This window comes from Tachyglossus aculeatus, chromosome 6 (genome assembly GCF_015852505.1).
Source record: "Tachyglossus aculeatus isolate mTacAcu1 chromosome 6, mTacAcu1.pri, whole genome shotgun sequence".
NCBI classification, from domain to species: Eukaryota; Metazoa; Chordata; class Mammalia; order Monotremata; family Tachyglossidae; genus Tachyglossus; species Tachyglossus aculeatus.
In genome coordinates, this window is record NC_052071.1 from 37,750,040 (window position 1) to 37,777,660 (window position 27,621).

The 27,621-nt window shown below is 45.8% G+C and overlaps 1 protein-coding gene across 1 annotated transcript in view; it reads left to right on the forward strand.

The window, feature by feature from the left end:
- The window catches only part of LOC119930127 (extracellular matrix protein 2-like), a 43,865-nt gene that overhangs the window by 15,530 nt on the left and 714 nt on the right, over positions 1 to 27,621 (forward strand). The window contains exons 5-9 of the mRNA XM_038748627.1: positions 1,452 to 1,567; positions 5,701 to 5,833; positions 10,355 to 10,512; positions 13,270 to 13,409; positions 25,384 to 25,710. Of these exons, the coding sequence (XP_038604555.1) occupies positions 1,452 to 1,567; positions 5,701 to 5,833; positions 10,355 to 10,512; positions 13,270 to 13,409; positions 25,384 to 25,710 (874 nt within the window). The remainder of the gene's footprint in view (positions 1 to 1,451; positions 1,568 to 5,700; positions 5,834 to 10,354; positions 10,513 to 13,269; positions 13,410 to 25,383; positions 25,711 to 27,621) is intronic.

Consider the following 27,621-nt stretch of genomic DNA (forward strand, 5'->3'; position numbering starts at 1 on the left):
TCTCTGTACAGAAACGCTCTGGGCATGTCACTCCCCTCCTCAAAAATCTCCAGTGGCTGCCAGTCAACCTACGTATCAAGCAAAAACTCCTCACTCTCGGCTTCAAGGCTGTCCATCCCCTCGCCCCCTCCTACCTCATCTCCTTTCTCTCCTTCTGCAGCCCAGCCCGCACCCTCCGCTCCTCTGCCACTAACCTCCTCACTGTACCTCGTTCTCGCCTGTCCCGCCATCAACCCCCGGCCCACGTCCTCCCCCTGGCCCGGAATGTCCTCCCTCCACACATCTGCTAAACTAGCCCTCTTCCTCCCTTCAAAGCCCTACTGAGAGCTCACCTCCTCCAGGAGGCCTTCCCAGACTGAGCTCCCTTTTTCCTCTCCTCCTCCCCATCCCCCCTGCCCTACCTCCTTCCCTTCCCCACAGCACCTGTATATATGTTTGTACAGATTTATTACTCTATTTTACTTGTACATATTTATTATTCTATTTATTTTGTTAATGAGGTGCATATAGCTATAATTCTATTTGTTCTGACAATTTTGACACCTGTCTCCATGTTTTGTTTTGTTGTCTCTCTCCCCCTTCTAGACTGTGAGCCCGTTGGTGGGTAGGGACCGTCTCTATATGTTGCCGACTTGTACTTCCCAAGCGCTTAACCCAGTGCTGTGCACACAGTAAGCACTCAATAAATACGATTGAATGAATGAATGAATGAATTGTGAGCCCATTGTTGTGTAGGGACCATCTCTATATGTTGCCGACTTGTACTTCCCAAGTGTTTAATCCAGTGCTCTGCACACAGTAAGTGCTCAATAAATACGATTGAATGAAGGAATGAATTGTGAGCCCATTGTTGGGTAGGGACAGTCTATGTTGCCGACTTGTACTTCCCAAGTGCTTAGTCCAGTGCTGTGCACACAGTAAGCGCTCAATAAATACGATTGAGTGAATGAATGAATGAATACGATTGACTGACTGACTGAATGATTGGCTGAGACTAGGTGGGAGAGGGCCTCTGGGCTACTGCCAATAGGCAGCGTGGGGGGCAGCGGGGCGGGCATTGCGGCCGGCAGTGCAGTGGGCAGCGGGGCGGGTAGCATGGCGAGCGGCCACGCCGTCAGCACACCCGCCCCTAGACACATGTGTATGTGCCAACCCATCCAGCTCAGCGCTGAATTTCTGGAGTCCTTCCAGCTTCGGAAACCGCTCATGGGGAAAGCGAACTGTGCAATTCGGATGAAAAGTGAGAGGCGAGCGGCCCCCTTTTCCAACCTACCAGTGGAGAATTGGGAGTGGAAAAGGGAAAAGGGAATGTTTCCCCCCCCCCCCCCCCCCCCGCCCCAACCATGACTCTCCCGATAGGAATGATTAGGATAGAGCGTATTAAGCATCAGGAGAGGCAAATGCCCGCGTTTCATCAACTGACTTTCTACCCCTTGGTTTTCTACTTGCAGAGAATGAGATTGCGAAGATCCCGGCAGACGCCTTCTCTGGCCTGCCCAACCTGGAGTGGCTGGACCTCAGTAAAAACAAATTGGACTCCCAAGGGCTGCACCCTGATGCTTTCAAGGTACCTGTCCCCTGCAGCTCCTCCCTCCCTTCCCAGGATGGCAGAGCCCCAGAGAGGCTGCATTTGGGTGTGCGGGGTTCGGAGCGTGCATGCCCATTAGCAGGCCAGGGCCAGTTGTTGGCGGATGGAGAGTTATGAAGAGCAGACAATGCGAGGCAAGGGTAGGCAAGAAAAGAAGAATGCTGTTGATTTCACCCACAGAACTCTGGGCTGGTTTATGGTTTCCTTTCTGCTGTTTATCTATTCTATTTATTTTATTTTATTTTGTTAGTATGTTTGGTTTTGTTCTCTGTCTCCCCCTTTTAGTCTGTGAGTTCACTGTTGGGTAGGGACTGTCTCTATATGTTGCCAATTTGTACTTCCCAAGTGCTTAGTACAGTGCTCTGCACATAGTAAGTGCTCAATAAATACGATGATGATGATGATGTTTATGAGGCGACTGTGTTCCCCAGCTGGCTGCAGGGAACCCTTTTCTTGCCACGGCAGTAGGAGCTCCACCACTTTCTCCACTGCTGGATCCTGCTTCCCTGGGAGTCCTCCTGAGGGTTTGGGCGGCAAATTCATTCAGTCGTATTTACTGCACCCTGACTGTGTGTAAAACACTGTACTAAGCGCTTGGGAGAGTACAATATAACAATAAACAGACACATTCACTGCCCACACCGAACTTCTAGTCTAGAGAGAAAATGATTCCCAGCACACTCTGGAGACGTTAGCTCAGTCACATGTGACAGATCCATCAGACAGCCGGCTCTGTCACTTAATAATAATAATAATAATAATAATAATAATAATAATAATAATAATAATAAGCATTTATTAAGCACTTACTATGTGCAAAGCACTGTTCTAAGCGCTGGGGAGGTTACAAGGTGATCAGGTTGTCCCACGGGGGGCTCACAGTCTTAATCCCCATTTTACAGATGAGGGAACTGAGGCACAGAGAAGTGAAGTGACTTGCCCAAAGTCACCCAGCTGACAATTGGCGGAGCCGGGATTCGAACCCATGACCTCTGACTCCAAAGCCCGTGCTCTTTCCACTGAGCCACGCTGCTTCTCTAAGCAGCTTCTGCTTCACTTCTTCACTTCTGCTTCACTTCAGCTTCTTCTTCTGCTTCACTTGTCTGCTTTGTGACCTTGGGCAAGTAACTTAAGTTCTCTGTGCCTCAGTTTCCTCATCTGCAAAAGGGAGGTGAAACGCTGTTGTCCCTCCTACTTAAACCCTGATCCCCACGTGGATCTGTGTCCAATCAATCAATCACTCATATTTACTGAGAGCTTACTGTATGGACAGCATTGAACTGAGCACTAGGGCGAGTACAACAAAATAGTTGGTAGACACGTTCCCTGTCCAAAGGAAGCTTAAAGTCTAGAGGAGGAGACAATTAAATAAATTATGGATATGTACTTAAGTGTTGTGGGGAAGAGGATGTGGTGAATAAAGGGTACAAATCAAAGTGCAAGGGTGACATAGAAGGGAGACGGAGTAGGGGAAATGAGAGCTTATTTGGGGAAGAACTCTTGGAGGAGATGTAATTTTTAATAAGGCTTTGAAGATGGGGGGAGTGTAGAAACTGATTATCTTCTATCTACCCCAGTACTTAGTTCAGTGCTTGGCACATAGTAAGGGTTTAACAAATAGCTGGAGGGGTGAGACTGAGGCTCAGGGAGTCTTAAGGGGAATGACTCTTCCAACCTTTCTAAGCCAGGGACAGAGGCGGACACCATCTCTGGACATGAATGATTTGCCCAAGAGAATTCCACTTCCCAGAGGAAAACAGGGAGAAGTGCTCCTTAAGTTTATTTCCTATCATTCTCCCCTCTCTGAAGGATTCTCCTCACTGTGGAAAAACGTTTCAGTCATTCCTGAACTGCCTGGGTCACAGAGGACTTGATGCTCACATCATCAGCCTGTCCCCGTGATCCCGGAAGAGATATCCTGGTTCCCAAAGCCGGTCATTGCTGCTGTCAGTCCAATGGAAAGAGCACTGCTGTGGGAGCGGGATATCTGGGGTCCAGTCCTGTTTCTGCTTGCTGGGGCTGTGTCCATCAGTGATGAATGTTTCTGATCAAAGCACGACATAGGGTGAGCCCTGAGGCAGACAGGCCCAGTGGGAATCCTGAAAAAATGCTGGGCTAATATGGTCAGAAAAGATTCCGGAGACTCCCGAGACAACTGCCCATCAGGGATTTGACGCTAAAGACCCAGCCTTGTCACTAGGCTATGGTCACCTTGGCCATCAAGGGGTCCTGCTCACCACAAAACAGTGCATGAACTTGGCAGGGTGCACCCCTGCCCCCCACCCCCACCCCCGCTTGCTCATTGCCCCCTGTGCCCCAGGAAGACCAAGCCTGACAGGGATGAGATCCGGAAAGTGGAGCTACGGAAACCGCCAGCATTCCGATCAACCCCTCCTCCTAGATTTTCAGTCCCGTAGCCTCGGGACCGAGGCTGATCTGTCATTCCCCACGGGAAACTCCCATCATTCCAGCCGGCCAGCCTGTGCTGTCTGCTGTTTGTTTTTGCAAAATGAATGATCGACCGCAGAGAGACAGGGAGGGGAAGCAGAGGGATGGACTTGGGAAGTAAGAGGAGCAGAGAGCCAGTCAGTCAATCACATTTATTGAGTGTCTACTTTGTGCAGAGCACTGTACTAAGCACTTGGGAGAGTACGATATAACAAGAAACAGGCATTCTCTGCCTACAACAAGCTTACAGTCTACAAGGGGAAGGAAGATGTTGCCTGGAGCGGGATGTGAACCTAAACCTCCAGAGGAGACTACAACCTGAACGCAATGTCTTAGACCACTCGGCCACCCTGAAACCCCTGTATAAATCTGTTATTCAGAATTGGTGTAACCCCTGCTGTGATGCAGACGAGGAAGACCGAGAGGGACAGAGCGACGTCTGTTCCCAAGAAGTGGCTCAGTGGAAAAAGCCCGAGCTTTGGAGTCAGAGGTCATGGGTTCAAATTCCGGCTCTGCCTACTGTCAGCTGTGTGACTTTGGGCAAGACACTTACGTTCTCTGGGCCTCAGTTACCTCATCTGTAAAATGGGGCTTAAGACCGTGAGCCCCCCATGGGACAACCTGATCACCTTGTAACCTCCCCAGTGCTTAAAACAGTGCTTTGCACATAGTAAGTGCTTAATAAATGCCATCATTATTATTATCTTCAGAGGAAAGAGGAGAGAATAATACTGGCTGCAGGAGTAGGAACGAAACACTCTGACAGAAACCTTTCCAGACAGACTGAGCAATCGAAGGAGTCCTGGAGGGATTCTAGGATGGAGGGCTTCTCGTGGCCAGAGTTGGGGCCACAGAGTCAAGGCCTTGCCATCCTCAACTCTAATGTTGTGTCAGATTATCTGGGCCTCAACCCTCTGCTCTTCTATATCTAACAATCAATAGTACTGATTGAGTACTTAATCCATGTGGAGCACTGTTCCAAGCACATAATTATAATAATAATGGTATTTATTAAGCGCTCATTATGTGTCAAGCTCTGTTCTAAGTGCTGGGGTAGATACAAGCTAATCAGGTTGGATACAGTCCCTGTCCCACATGGGGCTCACAGTCTTAATCCCCATTTTACAGATGAGGTAACTGAGGCACAGAGAGGTTAAGTGGCTTTCCCAAGGTCACACAGCAGGCAAATGGTGGAGCTGGCACTAGAACCCAGGTCCTCTGATTCCCAGGCTTGTGCTCTATTCACTAGGCCATGCTTTGGGAGAGTACTTTAGAATAGTAGGAACGATCCCTCCCGTCAAGGAGCTCAGAACCTAACAGGTGAGAGGTGCTAAAATATATTACAGATAAGGGAACCTAGTGAGTGTCGAGATAGAGACAAACATGCCGTGGCCTCAGTGTTTAGAAAATAAGGTATCAAGGAAATAAGGACGCAAGTGCGTAAGATAAAGCAGGGGTCAAGCTTAAACAGTTGAGGTCTAAGGAATGCTTTAATGTGTTGCCAACTTGTACTTCCCAAGCGTTTAGTTCAGTGCTCTGCACACAGTAAGCGCTCAATAAATACGATTGATTGATTGATTGATTCAAGCTCTGGGATAAAATGAGAAAGAGATATGTCAAATGCCAATATCACATACTGAACACAATCAATGCCTTCTCTTTAGAACCTAACCAAACTGAAGCGGCTGAATCTGGATGGGAATTCTCTGGTCAGGATCCCTTCCTTACCGTCATCGCTCCAAGAGTTAAAATTGAATGACAATGACCTCCAGGGCCTACTACGGCAGAGTTTCCGGGGTAAGACCTTACATGGAACCAAACGTGTGGTTCCGTGTCCCCTCCTTAGGATGAGAGAGGAGAAGACTGGAAGAAAGGTTCCCAATGTTCCACCTTAGTGCCACAGACCCAGCCTTCCCAGGCCATGTCCGACCTCCATGACGTTTCTAGTCTGCCCCTAAGTCTGTCACGCTAATGCCTTTTCCTCTTTCCTATAGTGTGTTATATCTCAATTTATATAATCAAGCTCTTGGTTAGCCCAAGATACTCCTCCTGAGAGAAAACAATGTGCAAAACCCAACTCAGTCGACTTGCTGAGTGTTGCTCTCCCTCTCCTTAGGTCCTGGGGTTTTGTTATCTCCTCCCCATTGTGTAAATTTTAAACAACTTGATCTTAAATGCCCAAAGCCATAGAGAAGCATTGTCACCTAGTGGAAAGAGCAGGGGCCTGGGTGTCAGAGGACATAGGTTCTAATAATGGCTCAACAACTTGTCTGCTGTGTGACTTTGGGCAAGTCACTTCATGTCTCTATGCCTCAGATTCCTCATCTGTAGAATTGGGGGATTAAATCCTACTCCCTTCTACCTAAACTGTGAGTCCCAAGTGGGACAGGGACTGCGTCCAAACTGATAACCTTGTATCTACCCCAGCACGTAGAACAGTGCTAGGCACCTGGTAAGCATTTAACAAATACCAAAATTATTATGATTATTATCATTGCACTTCTAAAGTACACTTCACCCTGAAAGGCTTCCTTTTCTGTTCACCCAGAGAAATAAGAGGCATTCAGCCTCTTGCAAGGTGACAGGCAAACAACTTTGCAACTAGGACCCAATAGAACACCATCTAAGATGAGGAAGTGAAGGGAAAAAATAATAATACCAATAATAACGACGACAATAATAGTATTTGTTAAGCATTTACTAGGTGTTTGCACGGAGTAAGTGCTCAATAAATCAGACTGAGTGAATGAAGTGTTAAACCTTGTTCTAAGAATTGGTGTAGATAAAAGATGATCAGATAAGATTTCTGGAGTTGCCTGGCTGCTCAGATCCAGGAAGGCCAATATGAAGAGGTGGAAGAAGGGAAGTCTGGGCCAACATTGCTTGTTCTCCTTGTTTAGCATCTGGTAGCTTGTAGCAGTAAAGCATCCTGACTATATTCAAGATAAAATGGGCATGTATAGGAGTCATTCAGCTCACAGCCAAGACTTCGCTGGACAGGAGACAACCGACGGCTGCCAGAGAAGACAGCGGCACTTCTTTTAGCGGTGGTTGGAGCCGTGAAGACCTGGCCTGAGCTTGAGCTTAGCAGGAGAAGTTTCTGTTCTCTCTCAGTTCCTGGCACATGCTCAGTGTCATCCTACTTCCCTTCCCCATTGGTAATGCACTGATCTTTTCCACTCCATCCTCGGTCACCCCTCCACTCCCAGAGGACGTTGCGGTCCAGAGAAGGAGCGAAAACATTGATTGTTAGTGGAACCCAAGCTTCCTTGCTTCTGTCACACGTGACAGGGCCCCGGGGGATATCAATCAGTCCATCAGTGGTATTTATTGGATGCTTACTATGTGCAGAGCACTGTACTAAGCACTTGAGAGAGTACGATGCTACAGAACACCTTGCTCTGTCTGTGGAGCTAAAAGCCCTTGGGGCAGCCCACTGGAATTACTAGACATGATTTCTTCTCTCAAACAATTTACAGTGTAGCTAGGGAGACACGCTGATTACAGAGAGGCGGAAGTAGGTTAGAAAGATTTTACATGACTGCTAAGGGAGGGCTGTGTGTATTTAAGGGCTTAGGTGGCCCAGAAGTGCTGAAATGGCAGGTGGGGTGGCTTCTGGAGGAGATTGAATCCCATCAGGTAAAACTGGATCCTGACAGACTCAAAGATGGTGAATTCTATTTAACAATACTGCCAGTGCTGCAAAGCAAACATCAATACCCTGGAGGAAACTGGGCTCCTCAACCCTCCACCAGGAGCAAGTCCTGTAGAGTTCTCATACCTCCACTGTCAATACTTCATGCTGCTGCCCGGATTATCTTTGTCCAGAAACGCTCTGGACATATTACTCCCCTCCTCAAAAACCTCCAATGGCTACCGATCAATCTGCGCATCAGGCAGAAACTCCTCACCCTGGGCTTCAAGGCTGTCCATCACCTCGCCCCCTCCTACCTCACCTCCCTTCTCTCCTTCTACTGCCCAGCCCGCACCCTCCGCTCCTCCACCACTAATCTCCTCACTGTACCTCGCTCTCGCCTGTTCCGCCATCGACCCCCGGCCCATGTCATCCCCTGGGCCTGGAATGCCCTCCCTCTGCCCATCCGCCAAGCTAGCTCTCTTCCTCCCTTCAAGGCCCTGCTGAGAGCTCACCTCCTCCAGGAGGCCTTCCCAGACTGAGCCCCTTCTTTTCTCTCCCCCCTCGTCCCCCTCTCCATCCCCCCATCTTACCTCCTTCCCTTCCCCACAGCACCTGTATATATGTATATATGGTTGTACATATTTATTACTCTATTTATTTATTTATTTTACTTGTACATTTCTATCCTACTTATTTTATTTTGTTGGTATGTTTGGTTCTGTTCTCTGTCTCCCCCTTTTAGACTGTGAGCCCACTGTTGGGTAGGGACTGTCTCTATGTGATGCCAATTTGTACTTCCCAAGCGCTTAGTACAGTGCTCTGCACATAGTAAGCGCTCAATAAATACGATTGATTGATTGTCAAGGATGAAGCCCTATAAAGAACAGAGAACAGGGCAACTTACAAGAACCTAACCTTTGCTCCAAATTTTCATAAACCAGCACCACAGTCATGAAGCTCGCTGGCATATTTACTGAGCTCTGTCATCATCATCATCTTCCAAAAGACAGATGAGAAAGATGAATGTGAAAACCGCCACGACATCTTGTTGGCATGATCAGTCATATTTATTGAGGGCTCACTGTGTGCAGGGCACTGTATTAACTGCTTGATCTTAACCAGATGATCCCAACTAGAGTTCTGATCCAGCTATTATAGATTGCACTTCCAGACTATCAGCATGACTTTTAACAACTGTGTTGTCAATACAAGAAATAATACTGGCCTCACAGATTTTCAGAAGTGTTTGGCACCCTCATTTGACCTCCTCTGTCATACCTACTAAACTAGACTGTAAGTTGGTTGCGGACAGTGAATTTGTCTACCAATTCTGTTGTATTGTACTTTATCAAGCTCTTAGTACAATGCTCTGCACACAGTAAGCACTCAATAAATACCTCATCACGATGCTAACCTAACTTTTGATGACCAGACATGTCAGAAACATAGGTGCTTACTGTGGCACTTTCCCCAACACCAGAATAGTAAAGCAGAGATGTGGAATAGATCCAATCATATTCAGCCTATTCTTTGCAGCCGTGCTTGAGAATGCCACAAGGAACCTGGAAGCTGAAGTTAGAAAACATTCCTTTCCTTCAGGAAATTATTCTAACTCAAAAGGCTTTGAGCATCATTGAAGGTCCTTGAATCGGTTATGTAGGGGTTCTGATGCTGATGACAGTCCTCTGGAAATGCATGTATTAGAACAGATGAAAATTATTATAAACTATTTGTAGAAACAGCCCAACTCTCTGGACTATTATCCTGAAAATACTTGAGGTTTGAGAGAGCCTGTCCTCTGGAATCCCAATGTGAAACCAAAGATTTTAACTGGTGTTATAGAACTAAATGCCTACATTGAATTCTACTAGGCAGAGAGCTAAGTGCTGACATTGAATTCTGCTAGGTGGACAGCCCAGTGTCTCCACTTCACCAAGCTAAACAAAGTAGAAACCAAATGAAAACCAACATGTCCTCTGGGAGATTGAAAGGCCAGGATAGACACCAACATGGTCTTAAGATTCAGACTAAAAAGTTTTCTTCGACCGCTTGAGTAGTTCCATCAGTTCCATAGATAATACCACATGGAAAGACAGAAACACCAGTTTCACCAGTTCACCAGTGAAGCTGGGTGGGACACGTGAGAATGAATGACAGCGGAACAGCCAAGCATGGTGAGTTGATGAGGGGAAATCAAGGACAAGGAGAGCAGAAGTAGCATTTTAAAGATGCAGTGAAACCCAACTTAAAATGGTGTGACATAACTTGGAAGTTTTTGGAGAGAATAACGCAGAATGCAGACCAGCCTGGTATGTTGTCATTAGGATTGAGATGGCTCTTTTAGAGCAGAGCCACTGGGAAGATCATTGTAGCAGGAGTCGGAGGCGCTGCAATTAGGGCAGTATGGAAGGGACTATTGATCATGCCCTGGACTTTTCAGCCACACTCTTGCCCTCTGATACAATCTTACCTTTAGAAATCTCATCTTTGAGCCCCAGATTTGCAATTCGTGATCAGTTTTAGAACTGATATCCGTGTGAGATGGATGGATTTACCCGGAGAAATCAAGTAAGTGAGAAGTATTTTGACAAAATGCCCTTGCATAGCACTGTATCCACCTCCTGGGTGGACTTCTTAACTTCCTTTGTGCATTTGACTCACGCTGAATTCTCTGATTTTAGGACTGTTCAAGCTGCTAACGCTAGAGGTAGAGGGAAACCACTTACATGATGGAAACATCTACCCTTTGACCTTCAAGCCTCTCCGGAGCCTCATCTACTTGAGATTGGATCGGAACCGCTTACGGGCAATCCCGTCGGGTCTGCCTCCCTCCCTCCAGGTGACCATCTCACAGAACAGTACAGAACCAGTATTTCGTTGTGGCCCACCTAGTGAGAGCAAGGGAACCCACGAAAGGAGGGGGCTAGCACCTCCAAGTTGTCCAGGAACACTGGGAAGAGCTTCTGGGTAATGGGAGCTGGGAGGGCAGTTTCCAGTGATGGATCATTTTCCAAAGGGATAGCACTGTAGCAAATCAGAATCAAAAAGAGTCTCTGCAAATAGCCAAGGGTTATTGCTGGGTTCCTAAGGTTAAGGGAAGGGAGGAGAGGTAATTTAAAGGACCTTCTGCTGCCCTTAGACAAGGGGCATCTACCTGATTCTCCTCCTGGCTAGTCTGACCATAACCCGAAGCGAAGAGTCCTCACATGCTCGCAAATGTGCAGCTTTTCCGCCATGTTCTCAGGGGGTCAAGTAATTCTGGAGGGTCTCAATGGGAACCAGGCTTGACCTGGATACATGGTTAAAGCTCTCAATTCCTCAGTAGAGCGAGTGGGCTGGACTGCTGGCAAATTCAAGACCCATAGGAAGAAATATCTGTCCTTTCTGGTTGGGAGCCACTGTGCAGTCCTTGAAGCTCTTAAGTCCTACCCTCAGTCAAGGTCAGATTCGTCAGTGGAGTCCAAGCAGTAAGTTTACATCCAACATGACCCGGAGAACTCAAAAACTGCTGCATTTTTCCCCAACTGGAACTTTCCCATTGATCCTGAAGAGCATAGAACCCATTGCAGCTTTCTAATGGAAAGGTCACACAGTCCTGTGTGTCAGTCCACACCAAAGAAAATGTTTTTTAATGGTATTTATTATGCTCTTACTATGTGCCAGGCACTGTAGTAAATGCTGGGACAGGTACAAGTTACTCAGGTTGGACATAGTCCCTGTCCCACATGGGGCTCACAGTTTTAATAATAATAATAATAATGATGGCATTTATTAAGCACTTACTATGTGCAAAGCACTGTTCTAAGCGCTGGGGTAGATACAAGGTGATCAGGTTGTCCCATGGGGGGCTCACAGTCTTAATCCCCATTTTACAGATGAGGTAACTGAGGCCCAGAGAAGTTAAGTGACTTGCCCAAAGCCACACAGCTGACAGTTGGCAGAGCCAGGATTTGAACCCATGACCTCTGACTCCAAAGCCCTTGCTCTTTCCATTGAGCCCCGCTGCTTCTCATCCCCATTTTTAATGGGGGTTTTAATCCCCGTTTTACAGATGAGGTAACTGAGGCCCAGAGGAGGTAAATGACTGGCCCAAGGTCACACAGCAGACAAGTGGGAGAGCCGGGATTAGAATCCAGGTCCTTCCGACTTCCAGTCGCATGCTCTATCCACTAGACCACACTGCTTCTTACTAGGCTACACTGCTCTCTGTGGTCAAAGCATCCTATTCCTGCCTCCAGAAGCACCGCCACTTTAGAGGAGGGGCCGGGAGATAAGGGAGTTGTCTTTGAATATGCCGACTCTGGGAAGTCTAACTGAGAGACCATTCATTCATTCATTCAATCGTATTTATTGAGCGCTTACTGTGTGCAGAGCACTGGACTAAGCGCTTGGGAAGTCCAAGTCAGCAACATATAGAGACGGTCCCTACCCAGCAACGGGCTCACAGTCTAGAAGGGGGAGACAGACAACAAAACAAAACACGTAGACAGGCGTCAAAATCGTCAGAACAAATAGAATTAAAGCTATATGCACATAATTAACAAAATAAATAGAATAGTAAATATGTACAAGTAAAATAAATAGAATAATAAATCTGTACAAATATATGCAAGTGCTGTAGGGAGGGGAAGGAAGTAGGGCGGGAGGGGTGGGGAGGAGGAGAGGAAAAAGGGGACTCTGTCTGGGAAGGCCTCCTGAAGGAGGTGAGCTCTCAGTAGGAAGTGGAATACCCTGTTTAAATATCCTCACCCAACTTCAGGATTGGGATTGACTCGCCTATTCTTTGCAAGCCAGCCTGACTGGATTCCCGGATTTCCATTACCATTGTTTTTCCCTTTGTGTTTGCGTGTGAGGGGACGTGCGGCAAAATCCAAAAGGTGAAAGAAAACCTCGTTTCCAGCTTCAGAAATGTGCAGCTGCAGAGGCCACAGCAAGCAGTTAATTTTACCAAAGTCCTGAGGAGACGGCGGGCTGCTGTTTTCCTTGGACTGCTGTGCTCTAGTGGGCCTTTCCTCAGTGTTTTTTGTGGCATTGCTCTCTCCTCTAGCATGTGGGAGGGAGTCGGGTACAGATTTAAGACAGTTCTTTAGGTCCGTCCTAGTTAAAAAGCTAGTGAAGATAGTGAAGATAGGATCTCAGGAGACCCTCTAGACATCAGAAGCCAGTGACCCTCTCCCCAGGTTCTCTTTAGAGAAGCAGAGAGGGTGAAGAGAGAAAGTCTTGGAGAGAATGTCCCACAAGTAGGGACTGCTGCTCTTTGAACTCAGCTGTCCTCTCCCTGCTTTGGCATGCTCCTTGGCCTCTCTGAGGATGCCCAGTTTCCTTCAGGCAGGGCCGACTGTTGCGCAGTCCAATTCTGGAGACGCCAATCCCGCAGCAAGCATCAGTTTATACCAGAAACTGAAGCAACGCAGCCACTATCTGTGGGTAACTGAAAGGCTCATAGGGGCCGCAGCAGGAATCGGAGTCTCCATCCAACGTCCTTCACTGCAGTTTTACTTATTAGGATAAAATAGTTCTAGACTTGTAATTCAGGTGGAAGATCAGCCTGCTTTCTTGCCTAATGCTCTCCGCTCTCTCTGGGGCTGTGGGATAGGAACTGCACCTCGATACCAACCACATTGAAGAGGTGACCGAGGGCGTGTTGAACAAGACCCTGAACCTAAGTGTGCTGGTCCTGAGCAACAATCGGCTCCAGGAAGACCGTCTAGCTCCCCGTGCATGGATAGACCTGCCGTGAGTATCTCTCCCAGCAGCCCAAAGGCTGAGGCTCTCTTCTTTCCCAGAAAAAAGAAGGAGGAAGTTTGACCTCGGCAAACAGGCAGTCAGGCTGAGGTACTCCTCTCCTCAACCCTGCCTTCGTCTCAGATGTCTAACCCAAGGAGAAGCGTGTTTGCCCTCTTAAATCTCACACCATTAGTTCTCTTTGTTTCAGGAGAAAGGACTTTCTTTGAGCCTCTGAGTTATATTCCATTTCCTTGGGCTCTGTCCTCCATCCTGTATCCTCTAGGTACTTCAGCCCAGACCATCTCTGGGCTGAACCCTCCCCATCCAAGGGTGCCCAGTGTTTCTGGCCTCATTTGCCATTTCCACCTAGGGCTGCAGGCAACTTTAGGTTTTCCCCATTCTTGGTCGGGAAGCTGTGACCGAGCCAACCCCAAACGGCTCTGCCTTCCAAGTTGGACTGAACTACTTGTGATACCAGAGAGGCTTGGTCTTGGCAGTGAAGTTCTGACCTCCTGTAGCTCGTTAGCAAGAAGTGAGCAGAAAAGTCCTGGTGAATTTCCAACCTGAGCCATCGATTCTAAATCCACCCAGACAATTCCCCGTCAGAGGTAAAAGTTCAGAGACACACACACTTGGAATTTCGCCCACTGCCCATCCACACAGACACAAAATTTAATTTGTACAACCAGAAGGAGAACTGGCTTTCCTGAGATACTGATGCAGGGGCATAAAGTCACACACATAAAGAGCAATGTGGTCTGTGGAAAAGAGTACAGGCCTGGGCATCAGAGGACAGGGATTCTAATCTTGGCACCACCATGCATCTACTCTGTGACCCTGGGCAAGTCATTTAACTTCTCTGTGCCTCTGTTTCCTCAAATGTTGCCAATTTGTACTTCCCAAGTGCTTAGTACAGTGCTCTGCACACAGTAAACGCTCAATAAATACGATTGAATGAATGAATGAATGAATCCCCATTTTATAGATGAGGTAACTAAGACACAGGGAATTAAAGTGACTTGCCCAAGGCCACCCCCTAGACCAGTGGTGGAGCCAGGATTAGAACCCATGACCTTATGACTCCCACGCCCGTGCTCTATCCACCGTGTCATGCTGCTTCATCTACCCCAGTGTTTAGAACAGTGCCTGGCATATAGTAGATGCTTAACACATACCATAAAAATAGGACTGTGCCTACCCCAGCACTTAGAACAGTGCATGACCTATGCTAAGCACTTAACAAATACCATAATTATTATATGGAAACCCACGTCCAGGCACAGGCACGCTTACTGTGACATTTGTCCCAGTGGAAACATGTCACGGCTCCTGCAGTGGCCCTCACCACTTCCTGTGTCTGGGAGGACTTCCACAAATACCCAAGAACTGGTTTGCTTGCTGAGTCAGTTACTGTATTTACACAGAATTATGTACACCAAGCTTTGATGCAGCAATCTTATTCCCAAGAAATGGTACTTTACATGTTACCCAGCACTCCCATCTTGCCTGAGCGGAAGCAACCCTGCTACATTGGTCAAAGTGCTTCAGTTGCTTCTATTCTGACCTCTCTCTATCGGGTTTAGAATGTAAACTCTGGAAGGGCAGAGGTTACAGCTTCTTCTTAGTTTGATAGCGTTTAGTACATTGTAAACACTTGATCAGTCTTCATAGAGCCAGAGAGGGTCTTAGGAGATGTTATGGGGTTGGAAAAATTAAGGAGGAATAGAGAAAGACCTAAAGAAATAGAGAGAAGTCAGACGGTAGTGGAGCCTGGGGCACCTATAACTCTTTATAGGTTTCTCTGGTGCTTTTTGCTGCTTTGTAATCTGTGCCAAAGGCTAGATGCCCAGACAATATTCAAACTGAAAGGTGTAAAATTACCTAGAAGAGGAAGAAAGACGTTTTGGAGGGTCAAGGGAACATAAGTAGGAATGAAGAAAAGAAATGCACTGTAACTATAAATGGTAGATTATAAACTTGTTGTGGGCAAGGAATGTGTGTTTATTCTATTGTTCTCTCCCAAGCACTTAGTACAGCTCTCTGCACATGGTAAGCCTTCAGTAAACATGATCGAATGAGTTAAAAGAAAGAACCAATGGCTAGAGCTTAGTCATCACCTTGCCCTCTCCTCCCTTACCTTCCTCATTTCCTATTACAACCCACACTTCACTCCTCTAGTGCCAACCTATTCATTACATGCTGAAACGGAATTCCATGCCTCTAGCAGAGAGAATACTACCCTTTAGTCACTGGCTGCCTTGTTAAATAGTCATCTACACAGCTCTTCAAATCCTGTCAAAATGCTGGAGATCCTCTTTTCCAGTGGATGTTTAAGAGAGACTTGGAATTCTATCAAAAAATCAGCCCCCTCATTCTCCAGTTTTCTGGATCTGAGCTTAGTAGAGGCCTTTCTCTTCCCTTTCCCTTTCCTCTTTCCCTTTCCTCATCCCTATTAATGGCTGATGGTTCTTTAAGCTTCTGCTTAAAGAAACAGAAACTCCTAACCAGCAGCTTTAAAGCTCTCCATCACCTTGTCATCTAAATTACAAGGGGACAGTGTCCTGAGATGCTTAGAAGAATGGTGGTAATCGGCAATCAATCAATTGTCCTTCTTGAGTCCTTACTGTGTGCAGAGCGCTGTACTAAGTGCTTGGAAGAGTACAATATAAAAGTGTTGGTAGATATGTTCCCTGCCCACAATGAGTTTACAGTCTAGAGAGAGACAGACATTGATATAAATGAGTAAATTATGGTTATGTACGTAAAGGCTATGAGGCTGAGAGAGGGATAAATAAAGAGGGCAAATCCAAAAGCAAGGTTGCTGCAGAAAGGAGTGGGAGAAAAAAAAATGAGGGCTGAGTTGGGGAAGTGCTCTTGGAGAAGATGTGTCATTAGAGAAGCAGCATTGACCGAACGTGGGCCCGGGAGTCAGAAGGACCTGATTCTAACCCCAGTTCTGCCACTTGTGTGCTGTGTGACCTTGGGTAAGTCACTTAACTTCTCTGTGCCCCAGTCTCCTCACCTATAAAGTGGAGATGAAAACAGTGGGCCCCATGTGGGACATGGAATCTGTCCAACCTGATTACTTGGTATCTACCCCAGAGCCTGGCACAGAGTAAGTGCTTAACAAATATTATAAAAGAAAATAAGGCTTTGAAGGTGGGGACAGTAACTGTCGTCATTCATTCATTCATTCAATTGTATTTATTGAGTGCTTACTGTGTGCAGAGCACTGTACTAAGCGCTTGGGAAGTACCCGTCGTCCCTACCCAAGAACGGGCTTACAGCCTAGAAGGGGGAGACAGACAACAAAACAAAACATGTCGATGCGAAGAAGGAAAGTGTCCCGGGACAGAGGCAGGAAATGGGCAAGAGGTCGGCAGTGATATAGATGAGACTGAGGTACAATGAATAGGTTGGCACTAGAGGAGTGAAATGTGGGTTGTAATAGGAAATGAGGAAGGTAAGGGAGGAGAGGGCAAGGTGATGGAGAGCTTTAAAGCCGATGGTTAGGAGTTTCTGGTTCTTTAAGCAGAAGCTTAAAGAACCATCAGCCATTAATAGGGATGAGGAAAGGGAAAGAGGAAAGGGAAAGGGAAGAGAAAGGCCTCTACTAAGCTCAGATCCAGAAAATCGGAGAACGAGGAGGCTGATTTTTTGATAGAATTCCGAGTATCTCTTAGACGTCCATTGGAAAAGAGGATCTCCAGCACTTTGACAGGATTTGAAGAGCTGTGCAGATGACTATTTAACATGGCAGCCAGTGACTAAAGGGTAGTATTCTCTCTGCTAGAGGCATGGAGTTCCATTTCAGCATGTAATGTTCATCCAAGGTTTACATGATTTATTTATATGAATGTCTGTCTCTCCCTCTAGACTCCATACTCTTTGTGGGCAGGGAAAGTGTTTACCTACTCGTTGTATTGTATTCTCCCAAGCGCTTAGTACAGTGTTCTGCACACAGTAAGCACTCAATAAATACCACTGATGATCCAAAGTTCCAGCTACCTGACTGGGAAATCTGGAACTGAGGCTCTCTGTATCTTCATTGCCCTTGAACTGAAGCCATGTTGTATTCGACACCTTCAGGGCCGCAGTTATTTTCAGACACGTCTCTGGACCGCTTTGGACTGAAGTTGTATTTCCATTAGGCGTTTGAGTCCTGATCTTTTTTTCCTTTGGGTAAGCAAATCTGAACTTTCCATCTACGTAGCTCAAATATTTATCCTTTTTGGCCTGGCACATTATTCTTGGAGTTTGGCTTCTGAGCAGAGGCGCTTAAAACCAACAGCGTTTTCCAAAATGTGCACAGAGAACAAAAGGTACTTTTTCCACAAGAGTTTTAACCATTGGTCTCCCCCAAGAAGAGAATGACGGTATAACAAGTCGCCCGTTTCTCTTCCTCGTAGAGCTGCCCTGGATGCGACTCTAACGCTAAGCTACAAGTTAGAGTTCAGGGGAACTTCCACCTGAGTTTTATTCAGTTCTCCCGTAATCTCATGAGGGAATAGGAAGTTCACATCAATTCAACATTTGTTCTGATCAGAGGGGCACTATTTGAGATCCAGGTGAGGTCAGGGAGATTGGACTGGAGGGTCTTAACTTTGTAAGGTAGTGCAGGCCCCTTATTAATCCCCCAGTTGAACTGTACTAAACTTTCAGCCCACTAACTGCCATATGAGACTAAATTCTCAAATGCATCCTTCATTAGGATCAGCTGGCTCATTTGTGGTTCTCAGTGGAGAAGGAAAGAGGGGTTAAGTGCTTTGAGGTTCTTTCTGGGGCAGAACCAACCATACCAACGCCCCAATAGCAACCCCAAATGACACAATTGCCGTGTCTGTCTGAAGAAGACTCCCCCTTTTCAAACAACCAACTCTTAAGTGTGTGGGTGCTTCAATGCTACCTAGGGCCTGAGAGTCAGAGGATGTGGATTCTAATCTCAGTTTTCCCCCGTCTTATGGGGAATATTTTCACGGGACGTTAGTCTGCAGATTGACCTGGCACGATGGCCCTGCAACAGTGGCTTAGTGGAAACAGCATACACTTGGGAGTCAGAAAAACCAGGGTTCTAATCCTAGCTCGGCCACTTGTCTTCTCTGTGACCATGGGCAAGTCACTTAACTTCTCTGGGCCTCAGTTACCTCATTTGTAAAATGGGGATAAAGACTGTGAGTCTAATGTGGGACATGGACTGTGTCCAACTTGATTAACTTGCATGTGCTTTGCACACAGTAAGCGCTTAATAAATGCCATCATTATGTACCTCAGCATTTAGTACAGTGCCTGGCGTATAGTAAGCACTTAACAAATATCATATATGTACTTTAGTATATATAGTATTAGTATTTATAGTATAATACTATAATATAATAATACTATACTAATACTATACTAGTATTATATAGTACTAGTATATAGTATACTAATACTATACTAATACTATACTATAGTATAGTATAATATTTAGTAATACGTATTTTAGTATATATATACTAAAATACGTATTACTAAATACTATAGTATAGTATAGTATTTAGTAATACGTATTTTAGTATATATATACTAAAAAAACAACAAACACCTCAGTAGCCAGAAGAAGTGATTAGATCAACAGAATGAGGCTCCACTTTTGTGTAATAAAAACTCAGAGATAATTACTTCTGTACACTTGGAGATAGTGTTACAAGGTGGTGTGGTTTCAGGGTTTATACTTAACTGTCTACTGAGGAAGGAAAAAGAGGAAAAGATGTCACTGAGGAGTCGTTTGTAGAATTGTTCCCTTCACTAGAGCAATTGCCTGATTTAGGGTATATGTGGTTGGAATGCACTTCTTTTTTTTTAATGGAAAAACTCAAAATTGGGGTCTTTTCCTGGTGGCTGCGGTCCCAGTTCTGCTGTTTAATAATAATAATAATAATCATGATGGTATTTGTTAAGCCCTTACTATGTGCCAAGTACTGTTCTAAGCACTGAGGTAGATACAAGGTAATCAGGTTTTCCCATGTGGGGCTCACAATCTTAATCCCCATTTTACAGATGAGGTAACCGAGGCACAGAGAAGTTAAGTGACTTGCCCGAAATCACACAGCTGACAAGTGGTGGAGCCGGGATTAGAACCCACGACCTCTGACTCCCAAGCCCGGGGTCTTTCCACTAAGCCACGCTGCCTCTCTAAAACTCAGTGAAATATGCCATGGTACTTTTATCAACAGAGAAGTAAACCCATTAGTTGTATTCCAAATCTGGGGAGAGCTAAATTTTCTTGTCTTGCCAGGGTACTTTTATCAACAGAGAAGTAAACCCATTAGTTGTATTCCAAAGCTGGGGAGAGCTAAATTTTCAGGTCTGTTTCCCATACTAGATTGTAAATTCCTTGAGGGCAAGGGTCGTAGCTACTAATTCAACTGTACTCTCCCAAGCCTTCGGTGTAGGGCCCAGCATATAATCAGTGCTCAATAAATATAATGATTGATGTTTTACCCTAGTTCTAAGAACTACTCTTCAAAATTTCTTTCCATCCAAGTTAGCCTTTATTGGTTCACAGGTTGAAAATTTTAGCCATGAGGCATGTGATACATTAATAACACTAAAGTAATCTGTAAAGTGGGACAGAGACTGTATCCAACCCGATTAGCTTATATCTACCCCAGTGCCTGACACATAGTAAGCACTTAACAAGCACCGTAAAATAAATAATAATTATAATAATTGTGGCATTTGTTCAACTCTTACTATGTCCCAAGAACTTTAGTAGCACTGGGGTAGATTCAAGGTAATCAGGTTGGATACAGTCCCTTTTTCACATGGGGCTTATAGTCTAATTAGGAGGGAGAAGGATTTGATCCTCATTTTACAGATGAGGAAACTGAGGTACAGAGAAGTTAAAATGAGTTGCCCAAGGTCACAGAGCAGACAAGTGGCAGAGTCAGGATTAGAACCTGTGTCCTCTCACTCCCAGACCCATGGTCTTTCTGGCAGTGAACCATGGAGATGCAATTCCCTGTTTTTTCAAAGGTTCGGTTCAGTCCTTTTAGGTCAAAGGCTGAGGCATGACGGAAATTGAAATGATTGAGTCCGCCTCTCATTCTTTTCCCATATTAAATCCCCTAGAGGGATTCAATTTCCACACATCTGTGGAATTTAGACCCTCCCAATGGCCTCTTAAAGTCGCTTAAAATTGTGAGCAGTACTTGATATTCAAAGTGGCGTAAGCCCCTTCAGGAACATCTGGGGCCTTTGGGTAGTAGCTCTGTCCGGACAAAGTATAAACAGAAAGAAGAACTGAACTGCAGAAGCCTCAGCCTTCAGATGAGCCACGGAGTTGGGAAAGCTTCCTGCCCGCTTTGGGTACTTCCACAGTGATGGAGCATTCCTGAAGTAACCGGTGAGGAAGCAGGGAGAAAGGGAAATCAGAAAGGACGTGGCCTTCCAGAGATCCAAAATAAAATCTTAGAGTTATACTGTTGGATGGGACCTCAAGAGCTCATCTTACTCCTGGCAAGTGTATGCCTAAGTCATTTTGGGCAAATGGACATTTATTTCTTTTTTAAAAGATCTCTCGGGTTGAAGACTCCACAAGCTTGGAGATTGAAGCGGTGTGGCCTAATGGATAGAGCATGGGCCTGGGAGAGAGAACTAGCTGGGTCCTAATTCCAACTCCGCTGCTTGTCTGCACTGTGACCTTGGGCAAGTCACTTAACTTCTCTGTGCCTCAGTTCCCTTATCTGTAAAATGGGGATTATGACAGGGTGAAACTCCTCACCCTGGGCTTCAAGGCTCTCCATCACCTCGCCCCCTCCTACCTCACCTCCCTTCTCTCCTTCTACTGCCCAGCCCGCACCCTCCGCTCCTCCACCGCTAATCTCCTCACTGTACCTCGTTCTCGCCTGTCCCGCCGTCGACCCCTGGCCCACGTCATCCCCCAGGCCTGGAATGCCCTCCCTCTGCCCCTCCGCCAAGCTAGCTCTCTTCCTCCCTTCAAGGCCCTGCTGAGAGCTCACCTCCTCCAGGAGGCCTTCCCAGACTGAGCCCCTTCCCTCCTCTCCCCCTCGTCCCCCTCTCCATCCCCCCATCTTATCTCCTTCTCTTCCCCACAGCACTTGTATATATGTATATATGGTTGTACATATTTATTACTCTATTTATTTTACTTGTACATTTCTATCCTATTTATTTTATTTTGTTGGTATGTTTGGTTCTGTTCTCTGTCTCCCCCTTTTAGACTGTGAGCCCACTGTTGGGTAGGGACTGTCTCTATGTGTTGCCAATTTGTACTTCCCAAGCGCTTAGTACAGTGCTCTGCACATAGTAAGCGCTCAATAAATACGATTGATTGATTGACTGTGAGCCTCACATGGACACAGTCCATGTCCAACCTAATTAGCATGTTAAGTAAACGCTTAACAAATTCCATAAAAGCAAGCAAACAAACAAACAAACAAAATGCTCCTTGGTAGCACAGTGCAGAGTTGAAACACCCTAGCCCAGTCGAGAAATTCTTCCTCTAGACTGTAAGCTCCTTGTGGGCAGGATCATTTCTACCAACTCTATTGTATTATGCCCTCCCAAGCTCTTAATACAGTAATAATAATAATAATAATGATGGCATTTATTAAGCGCTTACTATGTGCAAAGCACTGTTCTAAGTGCTGGGGAGGATACAAGGTGATCAGGTTGCCCCACGGGGGGCTCACAGTCAATCCCCATTTTCCAGATGAGGTAACTGAGGCACAGAGAAGTGAAGTGACTTGCCCAAAGTCACACAGCTGACAATTGCCGGAGCCGGGATTTGAACCAATGACCACTGACTCCAAAGCCCGGGCTCTTTCCACTGAGCCACACTGCTTCTCAGTACTCTCCACACAGTAGACGCTAAGTAAATACTGTTGATTGATTCCTCATGTCCTAAGCAAATCTCTTTCCCCCCAATTTCAGTTCATTTCCTCTCATTTAGGAAGAGGAAAAGGAAGAGGAAACAGTTGCCTTCTTTCTTAATCTCCAGAGTGCCATTCTTGATAGGGTGCAGGACATTAAAAGGAGCCTTCAATATTTTCACTGATGCTAAAAACATTTAGCCACAGCATTGTTGCTTCACCATTTAGCATTGTGACGGGGTTGTGAGCACTGGGGAAATCTGCTCGTTTGCTTTTTGTCACGGGTGGGGAATGGACATGGCAACCTTCCCTGAGAGAGGAAGGAAAATGTTGCATAGTTCTGCAGAAGAGACAATTATCATTATTATTATTTTTATTTTTAAGTGCTTATTTTGTGTCAGACACTGTTCTAAGCCCTGCGGTAGATACAATTTAAACAAGTGGAACACTGTCCCTGTTCCACATGGAGCTTATGTTGCCAACTTGTACTTCCCAAGTACAGTGCTCTGCACACAGTAAGCGCTCAATAAATACGATTGATTGATTGATTGATTATGGTCTAAGGTCGTACAGCAAGCAATCGACAGAGCTGGGATTAGAACCCAGATCCTCTAGTTCCCAGGCCCATGCTCTTTCCACTTGGCCATGCTGTTTCCAGTGAATACAGGAGAATGCAAGCCCCCAGTGAACTTGTGGAACATCTTGTGGTTTCTTGTTTTTAAGTTCCTCCGATCGTACTGTTTCTGGGAGTCCCTCTTTCTGTGTAGTTTGCATCTGTTAACTTCAGAACTAACATAAGCTACAAACTGCAGCCCAGTGCTGATTCTTCAGGGAGAAGGAAGTGGAGTAACTGGTAAGATATGTAAGGGAGAGAGTTCCAAACAAAAATTTCCAGCTGGAAATTTTGAGATCATAATCTTGATATCCTTCTACACTCATTATAGTTTCTAAATCCCAAGTCAGTGACGATATTGAGGAATGTTTCTGGCTTTCTGATCACCCAACTGTGTCCCTATATTTGAGAAGGCCTTGCATCGGAGTGCTCAATGTATTGTGTTCTACTTTTGCAAACACCCTAGTTTAGCACTGATCAGTACTCTTTGGGCATTTGGTAGTCACCCCATCCCATAACATTTATGTACATATCTATAAATGATGTGTTTATATTACCAGCTCCCTCTCTTGGACTGCAAGCTCAAAGTGGGCCAGAAATATGCCTACCAACTCTTTTGTATTGTACTCGATTAAGTGCTTAGTACAGTGCCCTGCACACAGTAAGCGCTGAATAAATACCACTGATTGATTTAGCCTTCACTCCCACCCAAACGTCCTGATACTGCATCCAGTTAATCATATTTGAGAGCAGAGAGCTGGCCATCGCAGATTCCTGGAACGACCTCCCTCTTCAAATCCGGCCGACGGTCCCTCTCCCCACCTTCAAATCCTTATTTTTTAAAATGGTATTTACTAAGCACTTAATAATAATGATAATAATGGTATTTGGTAAGTGCTTACTATGTGCCAAGCACTTTTCTAGGCCCGGGGGTAGCTCAAGATTATCAAGTTGGACACAGTCCCTGTCCCACATGGGGCTCACTGTCTTAATCCCATTTTACAGCTGAGGTAACTGAGGCACAGAGAAGTGAAGTAACATGCCCAAGGCCACACAGCAGGCAAGTGGTGGAGCCTGGATTATAATAATTATGGTATTCGTTAAGCACTTACTATGTGCCAAGCACTGTTCTAAGCATTGGGACAGATACAAGGAAATCAGGTTGTCCCATGTGGGCTCACAGTTTTAATCCCCATTTTACAGATGAGTTAACTGAGGCACAGAGAAGTTAAATGGCTTGCCCAAGGTCACACAGCAGACAAGTGGTGGAACCGGGATTAGAACCCAAGTCCTTCTCACTCCCTGATCTGTCCTCTATCCACTAGGCTTCACTGCTCTAAGGCACATCTCCTCCAAGAGGCCTTCCTTGACTAAACCTTCTTATCCTTTTCTCTCTCTCCTTTCTCTGTCACCTTTGCACTAGGATTTGCACCCTTAATTCACCCTTCCCTAAACCCCACAGCACTTATGTACATATCTGTAATTTCTTTATATTAACGCCTATTCTTCCCTCTAGACTCTAAGCACATTTTGGGCAGGGAATATCTACCAACTGTGTTATAGTGAACTGTCCTAAGAGCTTAGTACAGTGCTCTGCACATAGTAAGCACTCAATAATTAGGATTGAGTAGTTGATTGATTGATGCCTGGATTTCTAATCCCTCTGAGCCCTTTTAGTCAGCTTCACTGATAATACCAGAACATCCGTGTCTAGACCTATAGTTTCTATTCACTTGTTCAGAATTGGAAGGTTTTTCTCCTATAGGACCAAGGTACACCAGTCTGCCTTGATGTTTGGAAAATGTTCTTTTCCAGTAACTATTTTTAAGATTTCTGGTATGGGATATTATTGGGGTGAGATCACTGTATGGTGGTAAGATTACTAGGAAATGTGCTTTACAAATCAGCACAGAAAATTTTTTTTTCAAGCTATGTTTCCCTGTCCTAGTATCCTTCAGGGCCTTGTTTGTCTCCTCGACCAATGTGTCTGGACAGTGTTGTGGTAGAAGGAGAGTTGACAAATTCCTGGATGATGTATGATGCAGTCCCTAAATTTCTGAAGAATATTTTTAGAAAATGAGGACCTAAGCCTTCTTATTATCCATCAATCAATGGTATTTATTGAGTGCTTTCTATATGCACAGCACTGTACTAAGTGCTTGGGAGAGTACAATACAACAGAATTAATAGATATGTTCCCTGCCCATAACAACCTTAAACTCTAGAGGACAAACTTACAGTCTGAAGTCTATCACCAAGCATTAGTACATCTTTTTCCTCTCTATCCCTGCCCAAGGTGCTCATTGTGGACTTGGGGAGTGGTTTTTAGTACCTGCTGGTAGCATGCAGTGAGTGTGTATTTAAGCCTCCCCTGTTCCCTTGGAACCAGGGTTTTAATGGGTTACACAGCCTAGAGAGGCTGGGAGCTGAGCGGTTCTGAGCGTGTGAATCCCTTCTTCTCTGCTAATCCTAGGTCTGGGATGTTCTTTTCTAGGAAACTGGAGTCCTTGGACCTGTCATACAATCGCTTAGTTCATGTGCCTTCCTTCCTGCCCCGGGGGCTGAAGCAGCTGACTCTCCATCACAACCGGATCGAGCGCATCCCTGGCTATGTGTTCGCTCACATGAAGCCCGGGCTCGAGTTCCTCCACCTGTCCCACAACAACCTGCGGGATGACGGCATCCACAGCGTGTCCTTCCTGGGTCTTCACTGGTCTCTGGCGGAGCTGCTGCTGGACAACAACGAGCTCCAGGCCATCCCCCGGGGCATCCTGAGCCTGAAATCCTTGCAGGTGCTGCGCCTCAGCCACAACAAGATCAGGTATAAAGGATCCAGGAGCTCCCAGAACTGGAACCCCCTGGGCAGCACACTCTAGCCTCTACCAAAATGGAAATGGTAGGACTACCAAAATGGTAGTCCTCTAGACTGTAAGCTCGCTGTGGGCAGGGAATGTGTCAGTTATATTGTTATACCATACTCTCCCAAGTGCTTAGTATAGTACTCTGCACATAGTAAATGCTCAATAAATATGATTGACTGACTGAATAACCAGTGGCCCACCTTGACATTGGCTGGTGTCCCTTTTAGGACAGTACAACCTCAGCTTGGCTGAAAGGATGGTCTAGACTTCAACTTGGATTCAGCCCTGTATGGAGGCAGGAGGATGGATTAGATACCTTTGAGGCTTAAATAGGCATCTAGGGTAGAACCGGGAACGGAATATTCAGAAGTTCTTCCTTTTTCGGATTTGAACAGCATTCATCACACATTCAACCAGAAACAATCATTTGTATTTAATGAGTTCTTACTGTGTACAGAACAGTGTACTAAGTGCTTGAGAAGCAGCGTGGCTCAGTGGAAAGAGCCCGGGCTTTGCAGTCAGAGGTCATGGGTTCAAATCCCAGTTCCGCCAATTGTCAGCTGTGTGACTTTGGGCAAGTCATTTAACTTCTCTGTGCCTCAGTTACCTCATCTGTAAAATGGGGATTAAGACTGTGAGCCCCATGTGGGATAACCTGATCACCTTGTAACCTCCCCGGAGCTTAGAACAGTGCTTTGCACATAGTAAGCGCTTAATAGATGCCATTATTATTATTATTATTATTATTCTTACAGTGACGTATGTAAATCCCATCCCTGACCTCAAGGAGCTCATAATTTAGTGTGGGAGACAGGCCTTAAAATAAATGACATGTAGCGGAAGCAATCAAGTAGAAAGATCTGGTACCTAAGGGATGAGGGGTTGGAGTGAGTCCTCAAGTGCTTAGAGGGTAAGACTATGTGTCTAGAGTTGCAGTTGGGAGGGCGAATATGGAAGGAAGATGAGAAATTAGTCAGGGGAGACCTTCCGGAGGAGTTGTGATTTCTGTAGAACTTTGAAGATGAGGAGAGTGGTGATCTGTCAGATATGGAGAGGGAGTTCCAAGCAAGAGGGAGGAAGTGAGCAAGGTGAGAGATGAGAGTGAGGCATACTCATAGAATGCATCAGCACAAGATACTCCGGGCAAAAAAAATATCAATAGCATCATGAGGTTTAAGGTAGATCCATGGATGATAGGTCCATGGTTGGGGTGGGGGGCAGGGGAGATTTGAGAAGATTTGGTTCAACCTAATCAGAAGGATGGATAATCAAGAGAGCAGCTATTACACTGTTCCTCCAAAAGTCTTTTAGCACCAGTGACAAAGCAGGTTGGCCATTTTTTTCACCCTTAGGCACTGTTTCTGGACTTGTGTTTTTAACTGCTTCCCTGCTCCAACTCCTCTCTGCCCTCTGAAGCCAGGGGCCTCTGAGGCTCCACCAATCCGATCTCCAAAATCAAGCCAATGGATTTTCCACATCAACCTGGATGAGGGGGTCAAAATGTAAAAAAGACTCAATGCTCCTTCATGCCTTCTGAGAAGAACTGCAGGTCAAATTCAGGTTGATTCTAAATCTGCCCTCTGCTTTGGAATCCTTGGGAACCTTAAAAATCTGCCATAATCCCCAGCACTTCCAGCCTACGGCAGGAAGTCGAACTAATTGGGACGCTAGCCAGTTTAGATCACTGGGTTTGGCTGTCTTGTTCAGACATTGAGCCATTTCTGCCTAGCTCGCCAAGGATTTTTAAGTCATTATCCCACTAGACTAGGTTTTCCTTCTGGCCCACGGATCAGGATGCTAAATGCAATGAGCCGGTCCCACCAGGGAGTGATTTTCTTGATGTCTTTTGATCTGTGGCTAGTTAAACTTGT